We start from the raw sequence: 24,228 nt of genomic DNA, 5'->3' as shown, positions 1-24,228 counted from the left end.
ATGATAGAGTCTCACTTTTTTGGTTGACAGACCCAAGGCCAGGACATGGCAGATATCAGGCCTGGGATGAGCTGTTGTTTTCTGAGGTCACAGGGATGCTTATCAGCCTTGTTGCTCAATGTGTTGCTTGGGGGAGAAACTTAAAGAGAAAAGTTGAGAAGGATGCTGGGGCAGCACTGAGAGTGGAAGGGACAGAGCAGCTCCCTGGACAAAGACCCCACCACTCACAGTCCCAGTCTGTGGGATTCTGTGAAGTGCTCCTGCCTGAGAAGACAATCAGCTCAGAGGGAGGAAAGACAGCAGAGCCTGGGAGCCTTGCTGGATCTTAAGCTCTTCTCCTCAGAGGGCATCACAGTGAGAAGTCTGATGGCAGTGTCCTCTGTGCTTTCCTTCAAAGAGTGTAACCCCTGGCACGGACTCCTACTTACTGGTAAGTGTCCCCAATCCCTGACTGTGTGTGGGTGGAAGAGAATTTAGAGTCAGGCTTGAGTCTTCTAAAGATGACAGGAACCCTAGATGAGACTCAGGGCTTCTCCTTCAAGTTATAGGGCAAAAAGTGCAGATTCAGCCTCCTGAAGCTCTCCAGGGACAGGTAGTGATGAGGAGAGAAGAGCCCCAATGTTCCCTACTCAAACCAAGTCACGGTGGCTGCTCTGTTCTGAAGACTGATGTTCCAAACCATGACTGGGTGACTCTTCAAATAGAAATCAAACAGGAGTGTCCATCAAAATGGCTCAGTGTGTGGAGCCCATGACAACCTGAATTCAGTTGTCTTCAGCTCCCACGAGGCAGATGAGAGAACAGATTCATGCAGGCTCTTCTCTTCCCTTTACACTCTTGTAGTGGCATATACTTTCATGTGCACACACTAAGACATGAGCCTTCACAAACCCACACATACAATAAATAAGAAATACAGGAATATTTAAATTGCCATTGAGTATAATTGTTTGTTGTTTGCTACAAACATGGGACTATGTAGATTAACCCATGAACACACCCTTCCTTCCTTCCTTTCTTTCTCCCTTCTTTCCTTCCTCCCTTTCTTCCTTCCTTCCTTCCTTTCTCCATTCATGCCCAAGTCTTTTTCAGGAAGTTAATCATCTTAATATGGCAGACTAACCCCTGTCCTCACATAGCCCTGGTCATAGTGGACCAGAAGTCAGAGTATCTGCAAGATGATGTAAGGGGCTGCCTGGTACCTCAAAGGGAAAGGAGAAAGTCAGAACGTGAGGACATTCTAGAGAAAGAGGTCAGTGAAGCATCCTCACACCAAATATAAAGACACTGTAGGGCGAGCCAGGCAAACACTTGAGCAGAGAATTTCTAAGAGAGGTAAGTACACAGTGAGAGACTCTGAGGGAATGGTGGTCATACTGCTCACTTCTATTAAGGTGGGTAGGTGCACCCCTACCCAAACACTTGAGTGATGATCACACCCACACAATATTGATTGATTTTTCTCTCTCTTTCCCTTTAGCCTCCCTTTTAACATGTTGGCACCTGTCTACCACTACCAATGTCACCATTAAATTAGTGCCACAGCACGTATTTGAAGGAGAAGATGTCCTTCTCCTTCCTAAAAATCTGCCAGACAATCTTCTAGCCTTTGTCTGGTTCAAAGAGATAATAAAAAAGAGCCACGTGATTGCACTATATGCAGGGAACGTTGAAGGAAATATGACAGGACGTGCAGACAGTGGCAGAGAAACAATCTACACTGATGGATCTCTGCAGATCCGCAATGTCACCCAGAAGGACACAGGATTCTACATTCTTAAAACCTATAATTGTCAAGTAGAAACTGCATCAACAACATCCGTATACCTCCAAGTGTACAGTAAGTGATTCACTCTAGCTGCTGGGGCGGGGGAATTGATTCCATCAGACACACACATTGCCAAGGTATCATGTTCACTTCCTCCCTTTATGTATTTTCTTTGGGAACGAGGAAATTCCTAAGGGAATTACCTAGACAGAGGTCCAAGGCACTTCCGAAAGGCTCAGTGAACATATGTGCAGACCCATCACACAGCTGAGAGAGTGGTAGCATCGTCTTGAAGCCCTGCATGCGATGGTGGAGCTCAGAGACCTCTTTCAGGGACTCAGGTCACCTCCTCTCACACACCCGGGGTATGAGAGGCTCCTGATACATCTGCTTCTGGGCCTCTGTTCTGTGTCAGAACCCTGACTGGTGATTGCAGTGAGAATGGGTCAGTCCTCTCCCCTACTCATCACTCAGCTGGTTCTTTTGGATCCCTCACAGGCATTTTTGCCACATGCTTGCTGAGAGCAAACTCCATGTTTCCAGACCGTTGAAACACAGGTCAGACTGGATGCACAGCTGGTTTTCTGTTTCACACAGGAAATGCTGAGGGTCTCTAATTGTTGCTGACAGACCAAGCCCAGGACACAGCAGAGGGCAGTCCTGCATTGAACGGGGGTTCTCTCAGGGCACATGGATGCTCAGCAGTTTGTAGCTCACCATGTGGACTCAAGGACTGAAGAGTAAAGAAAGAAGGGAGAGGGACAGCAGGAAGCATGGAAAGTGCTGCATGGTCTGAGATTTCATTCATTCATTCATTCATTTTCCATAGGTGTTGAAATTTGTTTTGAGAGGTGATACTTTTCATTAATTTGTTTATTTAACCTCTTTACAGCCGGATCACAGTCCCCTTTCTCCTCACCTCCCAGTCCCACCCTCATGCCCCCCCTAGATTCCCCTTTCCTATTTATTTATGTATTTATTTATTATGTATACAATGTTATGTCTGCATATACAACTGTGTACCAGAAGAGGGCACCTGATCTTATTATACATGGTAGTGAGCCACCATGTCGTTGCTGGGAATTGAACTCAGAACCTTTGGAAGAGCAGCCAGTGCTCTTAACCTCTGAGCTATCTCTCCATCCCCTTTTTCCTTCTTATCAGAAAACAGGAGGACCCCAAAAGGGAATAACCAACTCAGGCACTTCAAATGGCAACCAGATTAAGCACATCCTCTCCCACTTTCACCTCACAAAGCTGCACAGCTAGGGGAATGGGATCCAAAGGCAAGCCACAGAGTCAGAGACAGCCTCCACGTTCATTGTTAGGGAAGCCACATGTTGACCACACTGCACATTGACCACGTATGTGTAAGGGGCCTAGTTCCAGCCCATGCATGCTCTATGGTTGGTGGTTCAGTCTCTCTGAGACCCCACGGACTCAGATCATTGACTCTGTAGGTCTTCTTGTGGTGTAGTTGAACCAACCAGCTCTATTCTTCTTCCCATTCTTCCCCCCCCCCAAATCTCACTGAGCTCTGCCTATTGTTTATCTGTGAGTCTCTGCATATGTTTCCATCAGAGGCTGGATGAAGCCTCTCAGAAGACATGTATTCTAGGTGCCTGCCTGCCAGCATAGGAGGGTGTCATTAATAGTGTCAGGGGTTGGCTCTTTCCTACAGGGTGGATCTCACATTGGGCCAGTCATTGGTTTGCCATTCCTTCGATCTCTACTCCTTTACCCCTGCACTTCATGTAGGTAAGAAAAATTTTGTGTCAAAGGTTTTATGGGTGGGCTGGTGTCCCCCTCTCTCCACTGTAAGTCCCACCTGGCTACAGGAGATGGCCACTTTAGGCTCTATAATCCTCAGTGCTAGTAGTCTCAGCAAAGGCCATAGATACCTGGGACATCCCATGTCCCAGGAAGCCCCCATTTCTGCTCTCTCTCCCAGTCCTCCTCCTACTCTCTGAACACATTATTCCCCTCCATTACACTTCTCACCCCCTCATCCACACAGTTCCCTCCCCTATATACTTCAGATGTTTATTTTATTGCATGTTCTGAGTGAAATTCAGCATCTTCCCTAGGGATCATCATGCTTTTTTCTGTCTGTGGATAGTATCATGGTTATCCTGTACTTTATGGCTAATATCCACTTACAAGTGAGCACATTCCATGCACTTCTTTCTGGATTTGGGTGACCTCACTCAGGATGATCGTTTCTAGTTTCATGAATTCACCTCCAAATAGCATGATATCTTTCTTTTGAATAGGTGGGTGGTATTGCATTGTGTAAGTATACATTTTCTTTATACATTCTTCAGTGGAGAAACATCTAGGTTGTTTCCAGTTTCTGGTTATTATCAATAAATCTGTTATGAATGTAGTTCAGCAAGTGCACTTGTGGTATGGTGGAGCAGCTTTTGGTATATACCCAGGAATAGGGTAGCTGGGTCTTGGTGTAGACCTATTCCCAATTTTCTGAGAAAATGCCTTATTGATTTTCACCATGATTGTATAAGTTAGCACTTGCACTAACAATGCAGGAGTGTACCCCTTGTTCAACGTCTTCACCAGCATGTCCTGTCCCTTGAATTTTTATCCTGGCTGTTCTGACAGGTGTAAGATGGATTCTTGGAATTGTTTTGATTTGTGTTTCCCTGATAACTGAAGATATTGAACCATTTTTTAAAAAGTGCTTCTCATCCATTAGGGATCCCTCTGTTTAGAAACTTCTGTTTAGCTGTGTAACACCCCCTTTTTTGGCTTTTTGAGACATTGTTTCTCTATGGAGCTCTGGCTGTTCTTTATAAACCAGGCCGGTCTTGAACTCACAGTGATCCACCAGCCTATGCCTCCTGAATACTGGGATTACAGGGGTGTTTCATTATGCCTGGCCTTTGTACTCCATTTTTAAATTGGGTTTTTTGGTTTCTTGGTGTTTAATTTCTTGAATTCTTTATATATTTTGGATATTAGACTTCTGTCAGATGTAGGGTTGGGGAAAAGCTTTTCTCTTTCTGTAGGCTGCCATTTTTTTCTATTGACAGTGTCCTTTGCCTGTAAAAGATTTACAGTTTCATGAAGTTCCATTTATTAATTGTTGCTCTTGGTGCCTAAGCTATTGATGTTCTGTTGAGATAGCTGTCTCTTCTACTATAAGTTCAATGATATTGCCCACTTCCTCTTGCAATAGATTTAGTGTACCTGTTCTTATGTTGAGGTCTTTGATCCCCTTGGAAGTGAGTTTTTTGCAGGGTGATAGGTATAGGTCAATCTGCAGTCTTCTGCATGAAGACATCCAGTTAGAACAGCACCATTTGTTGAAGATTCTTTCTTTTTTCCATTGTATGATTTTGGCTTCTTGGTAAAAAGTTAGGTGTCAATTGGTGTCTGGGTTTACCTCTGGGTTTCCTTGTGACCATCTCTATTCTCAATTTTGAAGAAGGTTTTTGAGATGCTGTGCTGAGTGTTGAGGTTTCCTTCTATTAAAGTGTGGGGTTCCTTGTGTGATTTAAGCTTTATTAATGTTTGTTTTAAGAATGTGTGTGCCTTTGCGTTTGGGGTATAGATGTTCAGAATTGTGACATTTTCTTGGTGAGTTTTTCCTTTGATGAGTAAGAAATGTCCCTTCCTATCTCTTTTGATTAATATTGCCTGAAAGTATATTATCTTATATAGTAGAATGGCTATTCAAGCTTGCTTCTTGGGTACATTTGCTTTGAAAACTTTTTTCAAGCCCTTTATTCTGAGATAATGTTTATGTTTGTTGCTGAGGTGCTGTTTTTGTACTCAGAAAAAGGATGGATCCTGTTTTCTAAGCCACACTGCTACCCATGTCTTCTTATTGGGAAATTGAATCCATTGATGTTAGGTGGTATTAATGACCAATGATTTTTAATTCCAGATACTTTGATGTTGGTGGTGTGAATGTGTATGTTTTTCTTTGCTCTTCTTATTCTGTTTTTGCTGGTGTGGAATTATTTATTTCCTGTGGGGATTTTCTTGGTGTAGTTAATCTACTTAGATTGGATTTTTTTTGCCTCTAGTATTTTTTGTAGGGCTGTATTTGTGGATAGATATTTTTAAATTTGATTTTGCCATGGAATATCTTGTTTTCTCCATCTATAGTAAATTAAGGTTGTGCTGGATATAGTAGTCTGGGCTAGTATCTGGGCTCTGTTAGTGTCTTCATGGTATCTGAGCAGGCCCTGCTGGCTCTTAGAGTCTCTGTTGAGAAGTCTGGTATAATTCTAATACTCTGCCTTTATGTGTCACTTTGCTTTTATCCCTTGTGGCTTTTAACATTTATTCTTTTTATGTAGATTTAGTGTTTGGATTATTATGTGTTGAGGGATTTTATTTATTCATTAATTTATTTTTGTTTTTGGTTTTTCATTTTTTCAAGACAGGGTTTCTCTGTGTAGCATTGACTTTCCTGGGCTTGCTTTGTAGAGCAGGCTGGCCTCAAACTCACTGTAATGCACCTTCCTCTGCTTCCCTGAGTACTGACTGCAGGCACGCATCACCACACCCAATGGGGATGTTATTTGTAGTCCAATATGTCTCATGATCTATAAGCTTCTTGTATGTTTATAGGTATTTCTTTCTTTAGGTTAGGAAATTTTTCTTCTGTGATTTTGTTGAAGATGATTTCTGGGCTTTTAAGCTGGGAATGTCATTCTTCTCTTTGTATTATTCTTACGTTTGGTCTTTTCATGGTGTCCCAAATTCCCTGCATGTTTTCTATTAGAATTTTATAGACTTAGCACTTTCTTCGACTGATGTATCAGTTTCTTCTATCATATATTCTAATCCGAATATCCTATCTCCCATCTCTTGTATTCAGTTGGTGATGCTTGTGTCTGTAGTTCTTGTTCTCTTTCCTAGGTTTCGATTTCTAGGATTGCCTCAGTTTGTGTTTCCTTTATTGCTTCTATGTTCATTTTCATGTTTTTGACAGTTTTATTCATTTCCTTCTCCTGTTTGCTTGTTTTTTTAATTTCTTTAAGGGATTTATTCATTTCCTTCACCTGTTTGATTATATTTCCTGAGTTTCTTTGAGGGATTTATTCATTTCCTATTTAAAGGCCTCTATCATTTTCACAAGATTAGATTTAAGGAAGTTTTCTTGCTCTTTTACTGTGTTAGGATATCCATGGCTTGTTTTCATAGGATAAAAGGGTTCTGTTGGTGACATATTGCTCTCGTTTTGTTGAGTGTGTTCTTACACTGACCTTTCATCATCTGGCTTTCTCTAGTGTTGGCAGCTCTGGTGGATCATGATAGCAGTAGGCCTCTGGGTTTGCAGGTAGGTCTGTGAGTCTGTGATGGCTGCAGGCCTCTGGTAGTCCATTGTGGCTACTGTCTTTGTAGTCAATAATGGCTGCCATGCCTGGAATTGAAGGTACTGATGGGGCCAGGAAAATTGAATGTTGATAATTGAAACTTCTGCAAGAAATTATGTTTTCCTTCCTTTTCATCTCCTTAATGGCAGGTAGAATGCCTGAATTTTTAAGAGCAGTATTTTTTAAAGTATACAGATCTCAGTTCTCACAATAACCTAGTCATAGTTAGCTTAACGTAAATGAAGCTAAACGTAAAGTAGGTGTTGAAGAAACTACAAGTGGAACAGAACAACAACAAAAAAAATTAGAGAGTGACGTTCCTGATCTTGTAGGGAAGGGAATAGTGGAGTAATCACCCAATATCAATCTACATGGAGTGTGACCAGGGAAATGAGGGCACTGAGCTAGAGCTATACTAATACCCAAGTGAGAGCTCCATGTTCACAAAATGCCAAGTGCAGCCACACTGAATTTATGGAAGTAATTTGCTGACCTCCATAATGTAGGGTAGGAAGACGCTCACCCACACAGCTTGGCTGAGGAATGAACACATCTCAGGACACAGGGATCCATCTTAACCAAATACAAAAGATCTAAATGGATCTCTATCTTTCCTTCTAGCTTCCCTTTCGACATGTGGACGCCCTCCCACCTCTGCTCAGCCCACCATTGAATTAGTGCCTCCTAATGTTGCTAAAGGAGGAAACGTTCTTCTACTGGTTCACAACCTCCCAGAGAAGCTTCAAGCCCTTTTCTGGTACAAGGGGGTAGCGGTGTTCAAGAACGAAGAGGTTTCTCGGTATGTAATAGCAAAGAATGAAAGTGTGGATGGACCTGCACACAGCGGTAGAGAGACCATGTACAGCAATGGATCCTTGCTGATCCATAATGTCACCCAGAAGGACACTGGATACTATACTCTACGAACTCTGAGCACAGATATGAAAGACGAAGTGGTACATGTACAACTCCTGGTGGGTGGTAAGTGATTGTTTATGATTAGTCAAAAATGCTGGGTGGGGCTTAGACACACAGGACTGTCATGCATGGCATGTGACCTCTCTGCCTCTGTACTGTGTCCCTTTGTTAGATTTTGAGCACTTAGTGCTGTACATGCATGGTATAGAAATTAGACATAGATTAGACTCTTTTTCTAATTCCAATTTCATAGATGACAGAGAAAGAGAGACAGACAGACAGAGACAGAGAGAGATAGGTACAGGGGGAGAGAGAGATGAGAGAGAAAGGATGATAGGAAAGGATTGCTTAGTCAATTAGCATTGGACTCAGTCTAGTTTCTAGAGGTTCTCATCATGAACATGGTATTGAGAAAGACCCTATTGACAACAGGCAGATTTGTGTTCTAACAGAGAAGTGAACACCAGGAAGTCCTGGCTCCAAACCTCTGTTCTAGCTTGGACTACAAGTGATCCTGAAAATATTTTGCAAGTGCTGGAGTCTTGCTGTTGCAGCTGACAGAGAACCATGGTTGTTGTCCATCCATATTACTTGGGACACCAGCAGGTGCACTGAATTGAGAGACTCAGATAAGCAAAGTCAACTGGGCACCTCCTGAGACTTGGCATGAACAGCAGGCCATGAGCCAACTGTCCGCATCGACTTATGAGACCTCATAGGAAGTTCAAAATACCCAAAGGGAGGAACAAAGGACAAAGGTCTTCCTGGCAAGTACTTGTCCTCTGAGCTGCAGCCAAGGGAATTCTCTCCTGTCACCAAATATTAACAGGCTCTGTTAGTCATGACAGATCCCAGACATGAGCTTCAGGCATCCTATTAATCACTGGGGACAGTAAGAGTGCACAGTCAAACACTGAGAAGCTGGCTTCCTGGAGAAGATGAAAGAAATGGTTTCCATTTCTGTCCCAACAGACATGGAGGTCCCTCTCATAACGAATGTTTAAGTTACTGGCTGTTTCCTGTATTCCAGAAAAGTACTAGGGGACCCTGTTTAACATCGCTCCCCTCTAGCATCTAGAGTTGGGGAGAGAGTGATGACAAGGGAATTGCCAAAGGACTGAGGCATCCCTAAAAAGTCAGGGTGGATATAGGCAGACCTGAACAACATCTCAGACAACACAGGAGGCTGCAACTCAGGTTCTTCACTGAAATCTTCCACAGCAAAATGAGCTCACTCCTCTCCAGGCCTCAGGTGACCTTCTGGCGAACACAGAACATGAATCTCTTGGTACAACTAACTGATTCTGAATGTCTGTCCTGGGTCACACCCTGAATGGTTAAACTAGTGATAATTGGTAACTGTCCTATTCCTGGTGTCATCCTCCTGGTCCATTCCCAGCCCTCACAGACATCTCTGCCATCTTTTGGCTATGTACAAATCCCACATTGCCAGACCTGAGGACATGGGGGTCACTTTGTGCCCAATGGAGTTTCTGTGTCACCAAGGATGCATAGGGAGCACAGGGTCCCCTTCTTGAATGTGAGAGAGACAAGGCTAGTACAAACCAGAGGTCAGTCCTGGAGCGAGATGTTGGATTCTGGCTCACAGGGGTGCTTAGCAGCCAATTGCTCACTGTGCAGTCTGGAGACTGAAACATAAAGAGAAGGAAAGGGAGAGAATCATCTGGCAACACTGAAGGGTGGAGACAACAGTGCCTCAGACAAGCACCCCATCTACAGCCATGTGACTCTGGGAGAGATTTTGGTCTCAGTGCAGATTCATCTGAGAAAGAGGCAGGACCACAGAGATGCTGAAGCAGAAGCTCCTCTACATTGTGCAAGGATGGCACGTGCACCAGACTGTGGAGCCTCCAATGTTCCACCATACAAGGGGCACGGTGGCCAAGGGCTGGTACCCTAAGTGAGGAGAAAAACTCCATGAGAGTGTGTGGCAGGGCACAGCTCAGACTCGGCCAGAGTCTCCAGGGAGGACAAGAGTCTGAAGGACTTCAAAGTGTCTGCTTACCCCTGAATGGGGTTGACACAGAGGTGGACAGAGGTTCAGCAGCAGGAAGTTCTCAGTGAACAGGAAACGGTAAAGGGTGTGCACAAAAGCCAGATTGTTCTCTACTCAAAGTCAATCACATTGGCCACTATATTTTACAGAGTGCTATTCCCAACTATGATGGAGTGACTCAGAAAAAAATTGACCATTATAGGCCAGTGGGATGTTTCAAATAGTGAAGGCAAATCTGCCAGGCCAGAGGACCTGAGGTAAATTCTCAGCTCCCATGTGATAGGACGACAGAACTCTCTGACTCCTCAAGGTTGTCCTCTGCCACACAGAGAGGTACTATGGTATACACCCACCAATATGTAGGTCTATGCAGAAATGCATGTAGTTCATTCCTGCATGTATCCACACACATATGTAATAGATATAAAAGTAAAAGAATTAAGTGAAAGTGAGGTATTCACTCATCCCAAAGCTGAGTCCTTTCATAAGTAAAACCCTTGACCAGCTGGACTTTAGGACCATCAGTCTCTCATTAATTTTCATTCATTCTCTCATTCATTCCTCAGAGGTATCTGAGTTTTTTTCTAGGCACAATTTTTTTCACAAGAATATTTAAGTCAGAAAATGATTCTCACAAGACTCTATTCCAAGCAGACTGGAAGAGAAGCCAGTGGTGGATGATAAACTATGAAGTCATGTGGCTGCCATTAAAGGAAAACAACAAGATTCAGAGTGCACAGGCACAAAGTCCAAGGGGAAGGAAGTCAGTGAGGCATCCCCCTTCCACCAATGTACACTGAGTGTGAACAGGGATCAAAGCACAGTGAGCCAGGGCTGTGTTGACACCTGAGGAGAGAGCACCATACAGATTAAATGACAAGTGCGAGTATTTTGCTGACCTCCACGAAGTAGGACAGGACCCTCACCCACACACCTCTGCAGAGCAATGGACACAACTGCTCAGGACCCTGGGCCCCATCTTAGTGGAATTAAAAGGTCCCAATATTGATGGATGTCGCATTTCCTTCCTAGCCTCCTTTTTGCCCTGTGGAAGCTCGCCCACCTCTGCTCAGTTCAGTATTGAATCGGTGCCACCCCGTGTTGCTGAAGGGCGAAGTGTTCTTCTACTTGTTCACAATCTCCCAAGCAATCTTAGAATGCTTTTCTGGTACAAAGGGGTGGTTGTGTTCAAGGACCAAGAGGTTTCTCGGTATGTAACAGCCAATAATTCAAGTGTGGTGGGACCTGCACACAGTGGTAGAGAGACAGTGTACAGCAATGGGTCTCTGCTGATCCAAAATGTCACCTGGAATGACACTGGATTTTACACCCTGCGCACACTGAGCACAGATCTGGAAGTTCAAGTGAGGCATGTGCAACTCCGTGTGGATGGTAAGTGATTGTCTGTGGTCAGTCAGTGGTGGGTGGGGCTGTGAAACACAGTGCTGTGATTTCTGGTCTTGGAATGCTGTCTCATGTTTAGATGTAAGGACTTAGAGGAAGACACACATGGTGGAGACAAATGGGCATAGATCAGACTCTACTAATGTATCATGTAAGGTTTTATGGAAAGTAACTCAGCCTAGGATGTCAGACACCACCCAGTCTTGTGGGGATCTCCAGGCTGCTTTGCTAAGAAAGATCCAGTGGGCATAAGGTAGGGGCTGGTTGGGGGAAACTATGGCATCCTAAGAGAGGTGGCCACCAGGAAACCTTGGCTGTACTCAAACACCATAGTTTCAATTTCTAGTTATTCTGGGGAGCGTTTTGTCAGGGCTGGACTATTAGTTAATATCGCTAATCACTGACAGAGGACAATAGTTTTGGTTGTCCATGTCAGACTGGTGTGGTTATAGTCTCCAAAAGTGAGAGTCATAAATCAAATCTATGAACTGTTGCAGAGAGTGTGGAGTGCTGCTTACTGGCTTGCTCCTCATTACTTGTTTAGCCTTGTTTCTTGTAGTCCCAGCATCTCTTAGGACTGGAGTGGAACTCCTTGCAATGAACTGCACCCTCCCATATCAATCAGTAGTGGCATTTTTAAAATTTGTGTTCCATCTTTCATATCTACTCCTTGTCTTTTAAATTTGGGTATTTCTAGACAGGTTCTCTGTGTAGCCTTGGAGTTCCTGCCCTCACTTTATAGACCAGGCAGACCTCAAACTCATAGATATCTGCCTGGTTCTGCCTTCCTTAGGGTTGGGATTACAAGTGTGGTGTATGTCACTTTGCCTAGTTTCAGATCTACCGTTGCTTGTGTGAAGCTCTCAAAAAGCCAGCCAGAATAGTTTCTTAGCATTTTCCAAGACTTGAGTCAGCTGGGAAAGCCAGACTGCTCCCTGCCTTCACTGATTCCTAGACCTGTGAGCTGCAAGGCAGAGCAGCAAGAACACCTAGAAGGTTGAGTCAGGGGTTGACTGAAGCCACAAAGGAAACTGAACAAAAGTCAGAGAATAAAAATGGGTCTGTGGAGAAAGAAATTAAAAGTAGGCAGAATCTCAACGTACAGTGTGCATGAATGTGTGCAGTGTCTGCCAGCCATGGAGAAACGTCAGGAGAGAGATTCATGCAGTGGAGATGACACATTGCAGGGCACTGAGGGAATGGAAGATGTCATGTTGCTGATCTCCACCATGTGAGATAGACTCATCCACACTTGTATCTCTTGGCTGAGTGATGAGACAACCCATCTGGTCAGTATGGGGGTCGCCATCTTTCCACCAAATACAAAGATCACATCTAATGTATTTCTCTCCTTTCTCTTCCAGCCTCCCTTTCTACATGCTGTAACACTCTCACCTCTTCCCCACTCATGATTCGTCAAGTGCCACAGACTGTTGGTAAAGGGGAAAATGTTCTTCTCCACATTCATAATCTGCCACAAGATCTGCGAGCCTTTTCCTGGTACAAAGCTGCCTATAGAAACCAGCATTTAAAAATTGCACAATACAGCACAGCCACAAATTACATCATCAGGGGGCCTGCACACAGCAGAAAAATGACAGTGTACACCAATGGATCCCTGCTACTCCAGAATGTCACTGAGAAAGATACAGGATTCTACACACTAGAAACTGTAAACAGTGGATTCAAAATTGCAACAACACACACGCAACTTCAAATAAGTAAGTGATTTCTAGGGTATGGGTATGTTGTATCCTGCTTTATCCAGTGAACTGTGAGGTCTGGACACTGCCTGCTCTTGATAGATAGATAGATAGATAGATAGATAGATAGATAGATAGATAGATAGATACATAGATAGATAGATACATAGATAGATAGATACATAGATACATAGATACATAGATACATAGATACATAGATACATAGATACATAGATATAGATACAGATAATATAGATATAGATATATAGATATGGATAGATAGATAGATAGATACATAGATACATAGATACATAGATACATAGATACATAGATACATAGGTAATGTTGTTATTGTGTCTCCACACTAGGAATTGGGCACTTACGACAGGACACACATGGGGTAGACCAACAGCATTAGATCAGGACCCGTAACTTGTCCTGGGGTAAACTGAGCTCCAGGATGTTAGACTCAGCCCACACACTTGGCTCCCTCACTGGGCCCATGGACCTGAGGAAGTCTCTGGGAGTCAGGCAGGCCCTGGCTGAGGAAGCCCTGGGTTCCTCACAGAGACCAAATCTCTATCCCTGGCAGAACTCCAGATGATATTAGAAGCTTTATGTCACTGCTTGGTCTTGCCTTCTTATTCGAGCTGACAGGGGAAAAGGATTTGTTGGCCTCTGGAACCAGCCAGCACACTGCCATGAGAACCATGGGTATGGTAGGTCCTCTGGTCATCTTCTCCAGTGACTCATCAGGGAGAATAGCTGGAAAGGAGTTCCCACCATTAGCTATCTATCCTGATGGACTCAGGAGACCCCACAGGAAGGTCGGGGTCCCCAAGAGCCAGAGTAAAAGTGACAAGTCCTCCTTGCAAGTACTTCTTCTAGGGGTACGGCTCTGGAATTCTCTCCTGCAAGCACTTTGTAACAGAGGTGTTCATCTGGACAGCTCCCAGACCCAAGGTGCAGTTCCCCCCAGTAATCACTAGAGGGCTATAGAAGGACACATACTCACCACCCAGAAAATAATTTCCAGGAGCCAGGAGATTAACTATAGCCTGGTTTCCACTCCCATCCCTACCATCTCACAAAAAGGGGCTGCTCCTGGGTTTCTAAGCAGCACTACCCTGCCAGAGGATCCTGTGTAGTCACATGTCTCTCCTGGCACCTTCCATGGGAATATCTAGACAAAGGACATGTGCTTCCCAGGAAGGGCATGGGCTGACCCAACGCATGGCTCAGCAAGCACAGGAAGATGGAGGGTCCCCCTCAAAGTCTCCCTAGGCACATAGAGTCAGTGTTCTCTCTTCAGGACTCAGGTCACCTCCTGCTTCACACGCACAAGCACAATTCCTGGACTCAGGAAGCTCCTGAGATTCATGACAATGCACTCTGAATGGTTCCTCCAGTGATAATGGCTCTGTCCCTTTCCCATGGCATCACTTGGCTGGTCTCTTTCCAGTCATGTCACCTTCTGAAAGGACCCTACAGATCCTTGAGAACAAAGGACAAACTAAGTGCTCAGGTAGGATTCTGTTATAAAGGACATATTAGAACACAGAAAGGGCAGCCCTCAGGTGAGCTGTTGCTGTCAAAAGGCACAGAGATGACCATCAGCCTTGTTGTATGCGTGTGTTCTGGAGGACTGAAATCTCTCTCTCTCTCTCTCTCTCTCTCTCTCTCTCTCTCTCTCTCTCTCTCTCTCTCTCTCTCTCTCTCTCTCCTTACCTATCTTATCTATCTCTATATCATCTATCTGTCTGTCATCTATCTATTATCTATCTGTCTTTGTATCTATCTATCTATCTATCTATTTATCTATCTATCTATCTATTATCTATCTATCTTCCAGATTTGAACCAGGAAGAAATATGTGTGGAAGGTACAGAGATGGGTCTAGGACATCATCCTTGACAACAGTCAGCATTACCCTGGGAAGGCCTCCTGTGTGTGAAGAGGCTGAGCTCAGAGGGAGGAAGAGACAGAGCTTGGTGATAGGGCTAGATCAAATGTTGTTCTCCAAAGATGGAGGGCACAGCAAGCATCAGGGGACATGAATCCCCATTCTGTAATTCCTTGCAAAGGGTACAGTGTCTGGTAGTGTCTCCTGCTGAACCACCCCACTGACAACACTGCTGGATGTTAGGAGAGGAGGAAGAGGTGAGCTCAGAGCCTGGGGGAAGGATAGGGAAAGCTCACGTAAGTTGTACTCTGATATCAATATAGGGGCTGTGACAAGCACACCGGTTTCATACACATTCACAAACACATATACTAATACACACCTGCCCCCACACAGCCACACCCCTGAAATGAATAGGTTAATGTGAGATGGAGGTTTAAGCAGTATTTATACTTCCAGATATGAGAATTTCATTAACATCTGGACTTGCAAGGCCCAGGGACGTTCATTCACCACTCACTTTTTTTGGTTTTTTGAGGCACAGTTTCTCTTTGTAGCCTTGGCTATCCGTGATGGCCTTGATATTACAGAGACCAACCTGACTCTCCCTCCTGAGTGCTGGGATTAAAGGTGTGCACCACCATGCCTTCTCACCACCCACATGTATCTGAGCCCATTCAACCTCTGGACCTTCCAGAACCATAAAACTAGTTTTCCTAACAAGACCCTAGCTCTAGTGGACTGTAAGACAGAGAATAAATCCCTCACTGACATGAAGGGAGTGGTTGGTTGGAACAAGGAAAGGAGAATATTTAAGAGGTCAAAAGAAGAAGCCTGGGGGACCGAAGAGGAATAAGACATCAGGGAAGGAACCCCTTTCAGTATTTTCCTAGAGTAAGCAGGCATGTGAGGACACTGAGGGTAGAAACAACAGGAGGAGCAATATCCACATAGAGGAAGTGATATGATCAGGTACATCAAATTGTTATTTGCTTACTTCCTCTGAGTGGACAGACACTCCCAACCTCCTCTGAGTGATAGATTTAGGCTTTCAGGGCCATCTTTTCACCAATGATAAAAGACTCAATATTAATAAAATCTCTGTCTTTTCCCTTCTACCCTCCCTTTTAGCCTGCATTCACCCTTCCTTCACTGGGCAGCTCATTATCGAACCGGTGCCTCTCAACATTGTTGATGGGAGCAACGCTCTCCTACTTGTTCATAATATCCCAGAGAAACTTCGATCCTTTTCCTGGTACAAAGGGGTAGCCATTCTCCACAAAAATTTAATTTCATGGAATGAAATAACCACCAATAGAAGTATGCTGGGGCCTGCATACAGTGGTAGAGAGACAGTGTACCCCAATGGGTCACTGCTACTACACAATGTCACCCAGAAGGACATTGGATTATACACCCTACGGACCTTAAATGTTCAGCTTGAAACTCAGGACACATACGGACAGCTCCACATATACAGTAAGTGACCCTCAGTGATGTCTGGTTGCGGGTGGGGTTGATTTCCTTGTACACACACAGGGCTGTCAAGTGTGGACTATGCCTGCCTCCCTTCTACTTTGTGTCTCTACATTGCAGTTTGAGCACTCATTGTAGGGCACACACTGAGTAGAAATACTGAAATATATAAGAATACCTCACCTGACTCCATCTACAGAGGAAGATCTGTGTTGGGTAATTCAGCCCAAGAGTGCCAGTTAGCCTCAGACACTTGGGGCTCTCACCATAAACTTGGCCCTGAGAAAAAGTCTGCAGATGTCAGGTAGCAACCAGATAAGAGAACTATGGCTGCCTTATTGTGAGGTGAACATCAGGAAGTCAAGGGTCCAGGTCTCTGTCACAGATTCAACTCTACTTGTCCCAAGTAAACATCTCTTCAGAGCTAGAATTGAACTTCCTGTTAGAGATGATAGGGAACAGGGCTTTACTGACTGTCCAAGTCTCATAGAGTGTGGGAGCAGATGTGCACCACCATGGCAGCTGCAGTAATGTAGGCCATCTGGGCATCTCTGTTTCTTGAGTCCCAGTGGAAAGGTAACAGATCATAAGCCAACTGTTCTGATGGGCTTAAGTGACTTTGGAAAGGACATGTTCTCAAGGAGAGGGACAGAGAAGATGGTTCTTCAGAAGCTCACTGCCCTCATGGGTCGAGCCCAGTGAACTCTCTTCTGCAGCTAAATGGTAACAGATGTTGCTTGTTTGAGCAGCTGCTCCCATCCCAAGGTCAGGCTGTTGCTCATATCTAACTGTGATTCATGTACACAGCAATGATTATGAACCATGTGTTCAAGTATAGGAAAATTGAGACACATCAGACATTGTCAGAATCAGAGTCACACAGGCTGTGGGTGGAAAGCTCAAAGCAGAAGAAATTTGTCTGTTGTCACAGTCCCAATGTCTCCACCATGGAGGCTCTTTGAGGTGTCTGTGGACTACAGAGGGTCTGATGAGCTCTCTGAAGGATGATTGTCATTTGCTCCCCTCCTCTCTTTCTCCATAGAGCCCGTGACACAGCCCTGTGTTCATGTCACCAACACAACAATCAGAGTCCAGAGCTCTGTCACCCTCACTTGTCTCTCAGTCGACACTGGAATCTCCACTCAGTGGTTCTTCAATAACCAGAATCTGCAGCTCACAGAGAGGATGGCGCTGTCCCCGACAAAGTGCCAGCTCACCATAGATCCTGTGAGGATGGAGGATGCTGGAGAGTATCAGTGTGAGGTCTCCAACCCAGTCAGTTTGCAGACCAGTCTCCCACTCAGCCTGGCTGTTATAAACGAGTGACCCCTCTGCTCATCCCATAGCAGATTGTGGACATTTCTTTATCAATTGGATACAAAAATTGGAAAAGGTTACATATATAAGCCATCCCTGAAGGCCTGGAATGAAGGCTACCTGGTCATCTTGAATGATATCTTTGATATATTCTTATATTCATTTTGCAAGTATTTTTGTGTCTATGTTCATAAGAGAAATTGGTCTGAAGTTCTCCTTTTTGGTTGGGTCTTTGTGAGGTTTAAGTATCAATGTGATTGTGGCCTCAAAGAAAGAATTTGGTAATGTTCCATTCATTTCTCTCTTTTGGAGTAGTTTGAAGAGTATTGGTATTAGCTCCTCTTTGAAGGTTTGGTAGAATTCGTTAGTCATCAGAGAAATGCAAATCAAAATGACTCTGAGATTCCATCTTACACCCATCAGATTGACTAAGATCAAAAATTCAAATGACATGAAACAGAAACTAAGTTGTATTTTTGTGATTAATTGCCTTATTGACTATGAGATAATTCCTTTTCTGATATAAAGAGCTTTGTCTCATACAGGCGGTAAACCTTAAACCCCTACACAGATCTAGACAATGGACAGAACACTCTCCACAGTAAAGTGGAGAGTGTGATATTGCTTTCTCACATACTCTGGTGCCTCACCTTTGACCATGTCCCCTGGAGGGGGAGACCTGGTGCCACTCAGAGGAAAGACAGCAGGTTACCAAGAAGAGACTTGATACCCTATGAACATATACAGGGGGAGGTAATCCCCCTCAGGAACCGTCATAGGGGAGGGGAATAAGGGGAAAATGGGAGGGAGGGAAGAATGGGAGGATACAAGGGATGGGATAACCATTGAGATGTAACAAGAATAAATTAATAAAGGAGAAAAAATGAAAAAAATTCAAATGACATCACATGCTGGCAAGGATGTGGAGAAAGAAGAACACTCCTTCATTGATGGTGGCAATACAAACTAGTACAACCACTTTGGAAATCTATCTGGTGCTATCTCAGAAAACTGGGAATAAGGCTTCCTAAAGATCCAGCTATTCCACTCCTTGGAATGTACCGAGAAGATGCTCAAGTACACAACAAAGACATATGCTCAACCATGTTCGTAGCGGCCTTATTCATAATAGCCAGAACATGGAAACAGCCTAAGTGTCCCTCAGTAGAAGACTGGATAAAGAAACTGTGGTACTTTTACACTATGGAATACTACTCAGTTCTTAAAAACCGGTGTCACTCAGAGGAAAGATAGCAAGCTACCAAGAAGGTTCTTGATATGCTAGAATCATATACAGTGGGAGGAGGTCCCCCTCAATCACAGTCATAGGGGAGGGGAATAGGCTAAAAGTGGGAGGGATGGAAAAATGGGAGGATATAAGGGATGGGATAACAATTGAGATGTAATATGAATGAATTAATAAGGAAATGCTAAAAAATGAAAAAAATCTATAATTTTCTTTTTTACTGTGTATCGTTCTGGGTTTGCTATCAATATGATGCTAGCTTTGGAGAAAGGTTGTGTAAGTTACAGAATAACTGGAGAATAATTGAGTTTTGTTCTTTTCAAAGATATGCTAGAGGACCAACGAGATGGCATAGTAGTTAAGAGCAAGGGCAGTATAATTTGATTCCCAACAGACAAATGGTGGTTCACAACTATCTGTAACTCTAGATCCAGAACACAAAACACCCTTTTCTGATATCTACAAGCTCCAGCCATGAAAGTGGTACAAGACATAAATGCAAGCCCAAGACATGTATAGGTCAAGAAAACAAATTTTTTTAAACTAAGTAAAAATATGGAAAAATTCTGTATGATTCCACTATCTTGTACTTTGTTCTCCGATTTTCTTCAGAAATTTTTATATTCTATGTGTACTGTAGTTTATATGTGTGCACCACATATATGTAGATCAGAATATGGTCTCAGATTCATTTGGAACTGAAGTTACAGATGATTTGTCAGCTGCCACGTAAACCCTGGGAATGAAACTCAGGTGTTCTTGAAGAGCACCAAGTGCTCTTAAATGTTGAGCCATCTCTCCAGAAGCTGAAACATTTTATTACTGTTTCAATCTCATTTCTTGTCATGTACATGCCCAATCATGTACCATAACAGGGTTTTTGGAAATCCATCCATTTATTTCATATGTCCTGAATTGATGAAATGTGAATTTCTTAGGTATGACCTCTTGGGTTTCAGGATTTGATGATGTACCTTTTCACCTCTAATCTCAATATTTTGCATCTACTAGCACTTCCTTTTGGTTAATTTAGTTAAGAATTTGTTAGTCTTATCCATTTTAAAAACCACTTACTTCATATGCTCTTTATATCATTATGTATTGTATTGGTGTCCATTTATTTATGCCCTGACGTTGTTCTTTCCTGTACTAGTTTGCATTTCTACAAGGTCTTAAGAGACATTAAGTTACTTGTTTAGAATCGCACTTTCTTTGTAACATAGGCATTGGGAGTTGCAAACGTACCTCTTAGGATAGCTTTCATTATATCCCATAGCTTTTGACATTTTGTGATTCACTTCGTCCAATTAAAGGACCTTTTACATTGTATCTTAATTTTCTTCTGAGCTATTGAGTACTCATGGATGTGCTGTTTACTCTCCGTGTGTCTTTATATTTTCTGCTGTTTCTCTTGCTGTTAATTTCTGTCTTTACTCCATTGCACTACAATAGGATATGAGATTTTATATCAAATTACTCATAATTGTTGAAGCTTGCTCTGTCCTCTAATGTTATACCTAGACAAGACGTATGTATGCTTTGAAGATTATGTACCCCATACTGTTTGAGTAAAATATCCTGGAGATGCATGTTATCTATTTCATCTATGTTTCCATTTAACTCTATTGGAACCTCATTAACTTTTTATGTGTGTGACCACTAAAAGAGCACTAAAAGAGATCATCTCAAAAACTCACAGACATTTCTAGACAAGGGATAAAGGAACCTAAAGTTGGGAAGTGGAATGAGCACCATACATTGTTTCTCCACCATGAATCTGCATTGCTAATTGTAGGGTCCTTCATAACCCATGAAAATGTGGGTAGAATATGAAAAACAATATGACATCTGGATTAGAGAAGTAGAAATCAAGCATCCCTGGCGATGGGAGAATTGAAAGCACAGCAAAAAAGGCTGAACTTCAGAGATGCTCATAAACTCCTGTGCTACCTCCATAGTATGAAGAATCTCTGTGGAACAGGTTTTCTGTCAGAAATTACTGTTTGACACGTTTTGTTGAGATTTATTTTTATTTTTTTTAAGATTTATTTCTTTATTATTCATGCAGTGTTCTGCCTACATGTGAACTTGCATACCAGAAGAGGGCACCAGATCTCAGTATAGGTGGTTGTGAGCCAACTTGTGATTGCTGGGAATTGAACTTAGGACCTTTGGAAGAGCAGACAGGGCTCTTAACCACTGAGCCATCTCTCCAGCCCTATTTATTTATATTTTAAAAGTGAAGATGTTTTTTCTATATCTATACCTATGTATTACAAGCATTCCTAGGGGAAAGCTCTACACTACTGCCCAGGAGAGGTATAAGGACCGCTCTCCTGAGTATTGTAGCCTGTGAGGGACATGGACAGTTCTCCCACTCTCATATCCCTGGAGCCATAAATTTCACCTGACATAAATGGGATGAGATATCTCTCCCTCATCTGTGCCACCACAGGTCCAGCTCTCCTTCACTCACATCCCTGAGGCTAGCTTACCTGCAACTCCCACATCCAGGTCCAACTCTATTGTGCTTCCCAAACAAAAGACAGGGCTAGCTCTCCCTAGTGATGCAGCAGGTGAGGGGCAGGGACATCTCTCCTGTTCTGATGACCAGGCCACCTGTCCTGCCTACCACTGGCGGTGAAGACAAATAGGAGGTGAGAGGATCTCTCTATTACTAATACCACCACACAGCAGACAAGAAGCTGTATTAGTTCTCCCACATTCATGATCTTGGGGCAGCTCACCCACAACCCACACACTTATGGCACCAGCTCTATTGTGCTCCCAAGATTAAGACAGGGCCTGCTCTTCTCAGTGCTCCAAAAGGTGAGTGAAAGGGACAGTGCTCCTTCTCTGATGACGTAGGGTATAGCTCCTATGCCTGCCATAGGTTGCAAGGGGCAAGGAGGGAATATCTTGCTTACACATGTCACCATTCAACAGAAAGGTTGCAGGGCCCCCTCTCCCATGTTCTTGGGGCAGTCTCAAACATGCCACTAGGTGAGGTGCAGGGCTTGCTCTCCAGATTGCTGCAGCTGGTGAGGTGCAGAACCAGCTCTCCTCCTCTCTTGACTCCAGGGCCCCAGGGTCTCCCACCTGCCACAGGTCATGAGGGATGAGAAGGGAAGATAGTATCTCTCTCTCACCTACAGCACTGCACAGGAGACAAGTGGTAACCCCAGCTGGTCTATGCTACTATTCTTAGGGTCAGCTCACCTGCAAACCCACAATGTGCAGTGCCCATTTTCCCAAGTACTGCACCTGACTACAGACAGGAACAGCTCTCTTGAGATCATGCCCCGGAACCAGATCTCCCAAACTGCCAATGGGAGGGGTGGGCCACTTCTGCACAGCCTTCAAACATCAACATGTTTCTGGGTAGCAGCCCAAACCAGGAAAATCTGCCTGGGATTTGTTTGTAACAGACCCCTGCTGCTGTGGGGCCAAGGACCCAGACATGATCCCCAATGACAGTACAGGTGAGGACCCCACCTTGGTCCCAGGTGGCATCACTGGATACTCATATCAGGCTGTTTCTCACTACCCAAGTCTCTAGTTTTGCCTCTCTTCATTGTGTAACATCCCTCTCTTTCTCTATCTCTTCCATTTCTCCACCACTTCTCTATTAAGTGGAGCTATGGTCTCTGCATGTCTGGGGTCATCTCAGGTGTGGTCTTAGCAGTGCTATGCCCCACTGCTATGGCACTAGGTAGAGGTCATCTCAGGGAAGATCTGCCCTGCGCCCAGGTCTGCAGGGCACTGGACTTGTGGTCAACTTAGTGTAGCTCCATGTCCAGGCCTGCTAGCAATGGTGTGGTGGTCATCTAGTGCTTGTTCCTTCCTCAGCCCACCCAAGTGACCCCATACGAGGATATTCTGTCTCAGGCTCACTCCTACCTGGGCCCGACATCATAGGTGGGGTTTCTCTAGTCTCCAACATTCTCCCTATCCTGGGAGCTTGCCTGGGCCTGTGAAGTAATGGAATTGGTTGCCTCAGGCTAGTTTCCTATCTGGGGCCCCTGGCATAGAACTGTTGATCATCTTACACTTGCTTCTTCATGGAATGTTAGGCTACTGATCATTCAGATGTTCACAGGTCAGAGCACTCAGCACAGAGATAGCCTCGATGCTCTGTTTTACTTTGACTTCTTCCTTTCCAGCTTGCATCTCCATTATCTCCTTTAGCTGTCTTACTGCTTCACCTCAAACTACAAGGACTATATGAAATAGATAGGAAGAGAGTGGACAGCTTTGTCTTGTTCCTGATTTCAATTGAATTCCTTCAAGTGTCTCTCCAAGCTATTGGCTTGCTCTAACTTGTTTTTATTATGTTTAGATATGCACCATGTATCTCTGATCTCTCCAAAACTTTTTATCATGAAGAGGTGTTTGGTTTTGTCAAAAGTTTTTTCAGCATCTAATGAGATGCTTATATGAGTTTTCCCAGCCAGTTTGTTTATATTGTGGGTTACAGTGATGGGTTTTCATATACTTAACCATGTCTGCATCTCTAGGAGGAAGCCTACATAATCATGGTGAGTGATGTTTATGATTATATTCTTTTACTTGATTTGTAAGTATTTTATTGAATATTGTTGCATCAGTGTTTATAAGGAAATGGGTCTGAAATTCTCTTTCATTACTCATTCTTTATATGGTTTAATGACAGCTACATATGTGGCCACATAAAATGAATTTAGCAATGTTCCTTCTCTTTCTATTTTGTGGAATAATTTGAGTTGCCTTTGAGATGGATTTTACATCTGTGCATCAAACAAACTGTGCATTGAAACCATTTAGATGCAAGTTATGTCCAGTGGAAAAGATGGACAATACCTTCCGCTGTCAGTCTTCCTCCTCTCACATAGATGATTGGTGTCTAGGCAGCATCACTCTTATGTGAATCAGTTATTCACAGAATATATTTAATCACATAAAATGTGTTTATCTCTATTAAAACATTGCAGTATGTTAACAGGGGACTCAGAAAATCCAGAAATTTGGAACTCCTGTAATGAATTCTAATAGATTCTGAGAGATGGATATATGTTTGTCTCACAATCTTAGTTCTTAATGCCTTTGCATGTCTGCTTACTATGTTGATGTATTTATCTCCCTTTGGAAA

General features: G+C 43.6%; 1 protein-coding gene across 1 annotated transcript; it reads left to right on the top strand.

Annotated features, from left to right (window-relative positions):
- Window positions 1-366: 366 nt before the first annotated feature.
- LOC311591127 (cell adhesion molecule CEACAM3-like) lies at window positions 367-17,863 on the top strand (the record flags this gene model as incomplete). Its single annotated transcript, XM_084770494.1, has 7 exons — window positions 367-430; window positions 1,481-1,840; window positions 7,738-8,097; window positions 11,084-11,443; window positions 12,820-13,176; window positions 16,193-16,540; window positions 17,580-17,863. 7 exons carry the CDS (start codon window positions 367-369, stop codon window positions 17,861-17,863), a joined length of 2,133 nt encoding a protein of 710 aa, XP_084626620.1.
- Between the last annotated feature and the right edge of the window lie 6,365 nt (window positions 17,864-24,228).

The sequence above is a fragment of the Acomys minous genome, assembly GCF_964271855.1.
Source record: "Acomys minous genome assembly, chromosome: 20".
In the NCBI taxonomy this organism is placed as follows: Eukaryota; Metazoa; Chordata; class Mammalia; order Rodentia; family Muridae; genus Acomys; species Acomys minous.
This window is presented reverse-complemented; position numbering and strand designations above follow the sequence as displayed.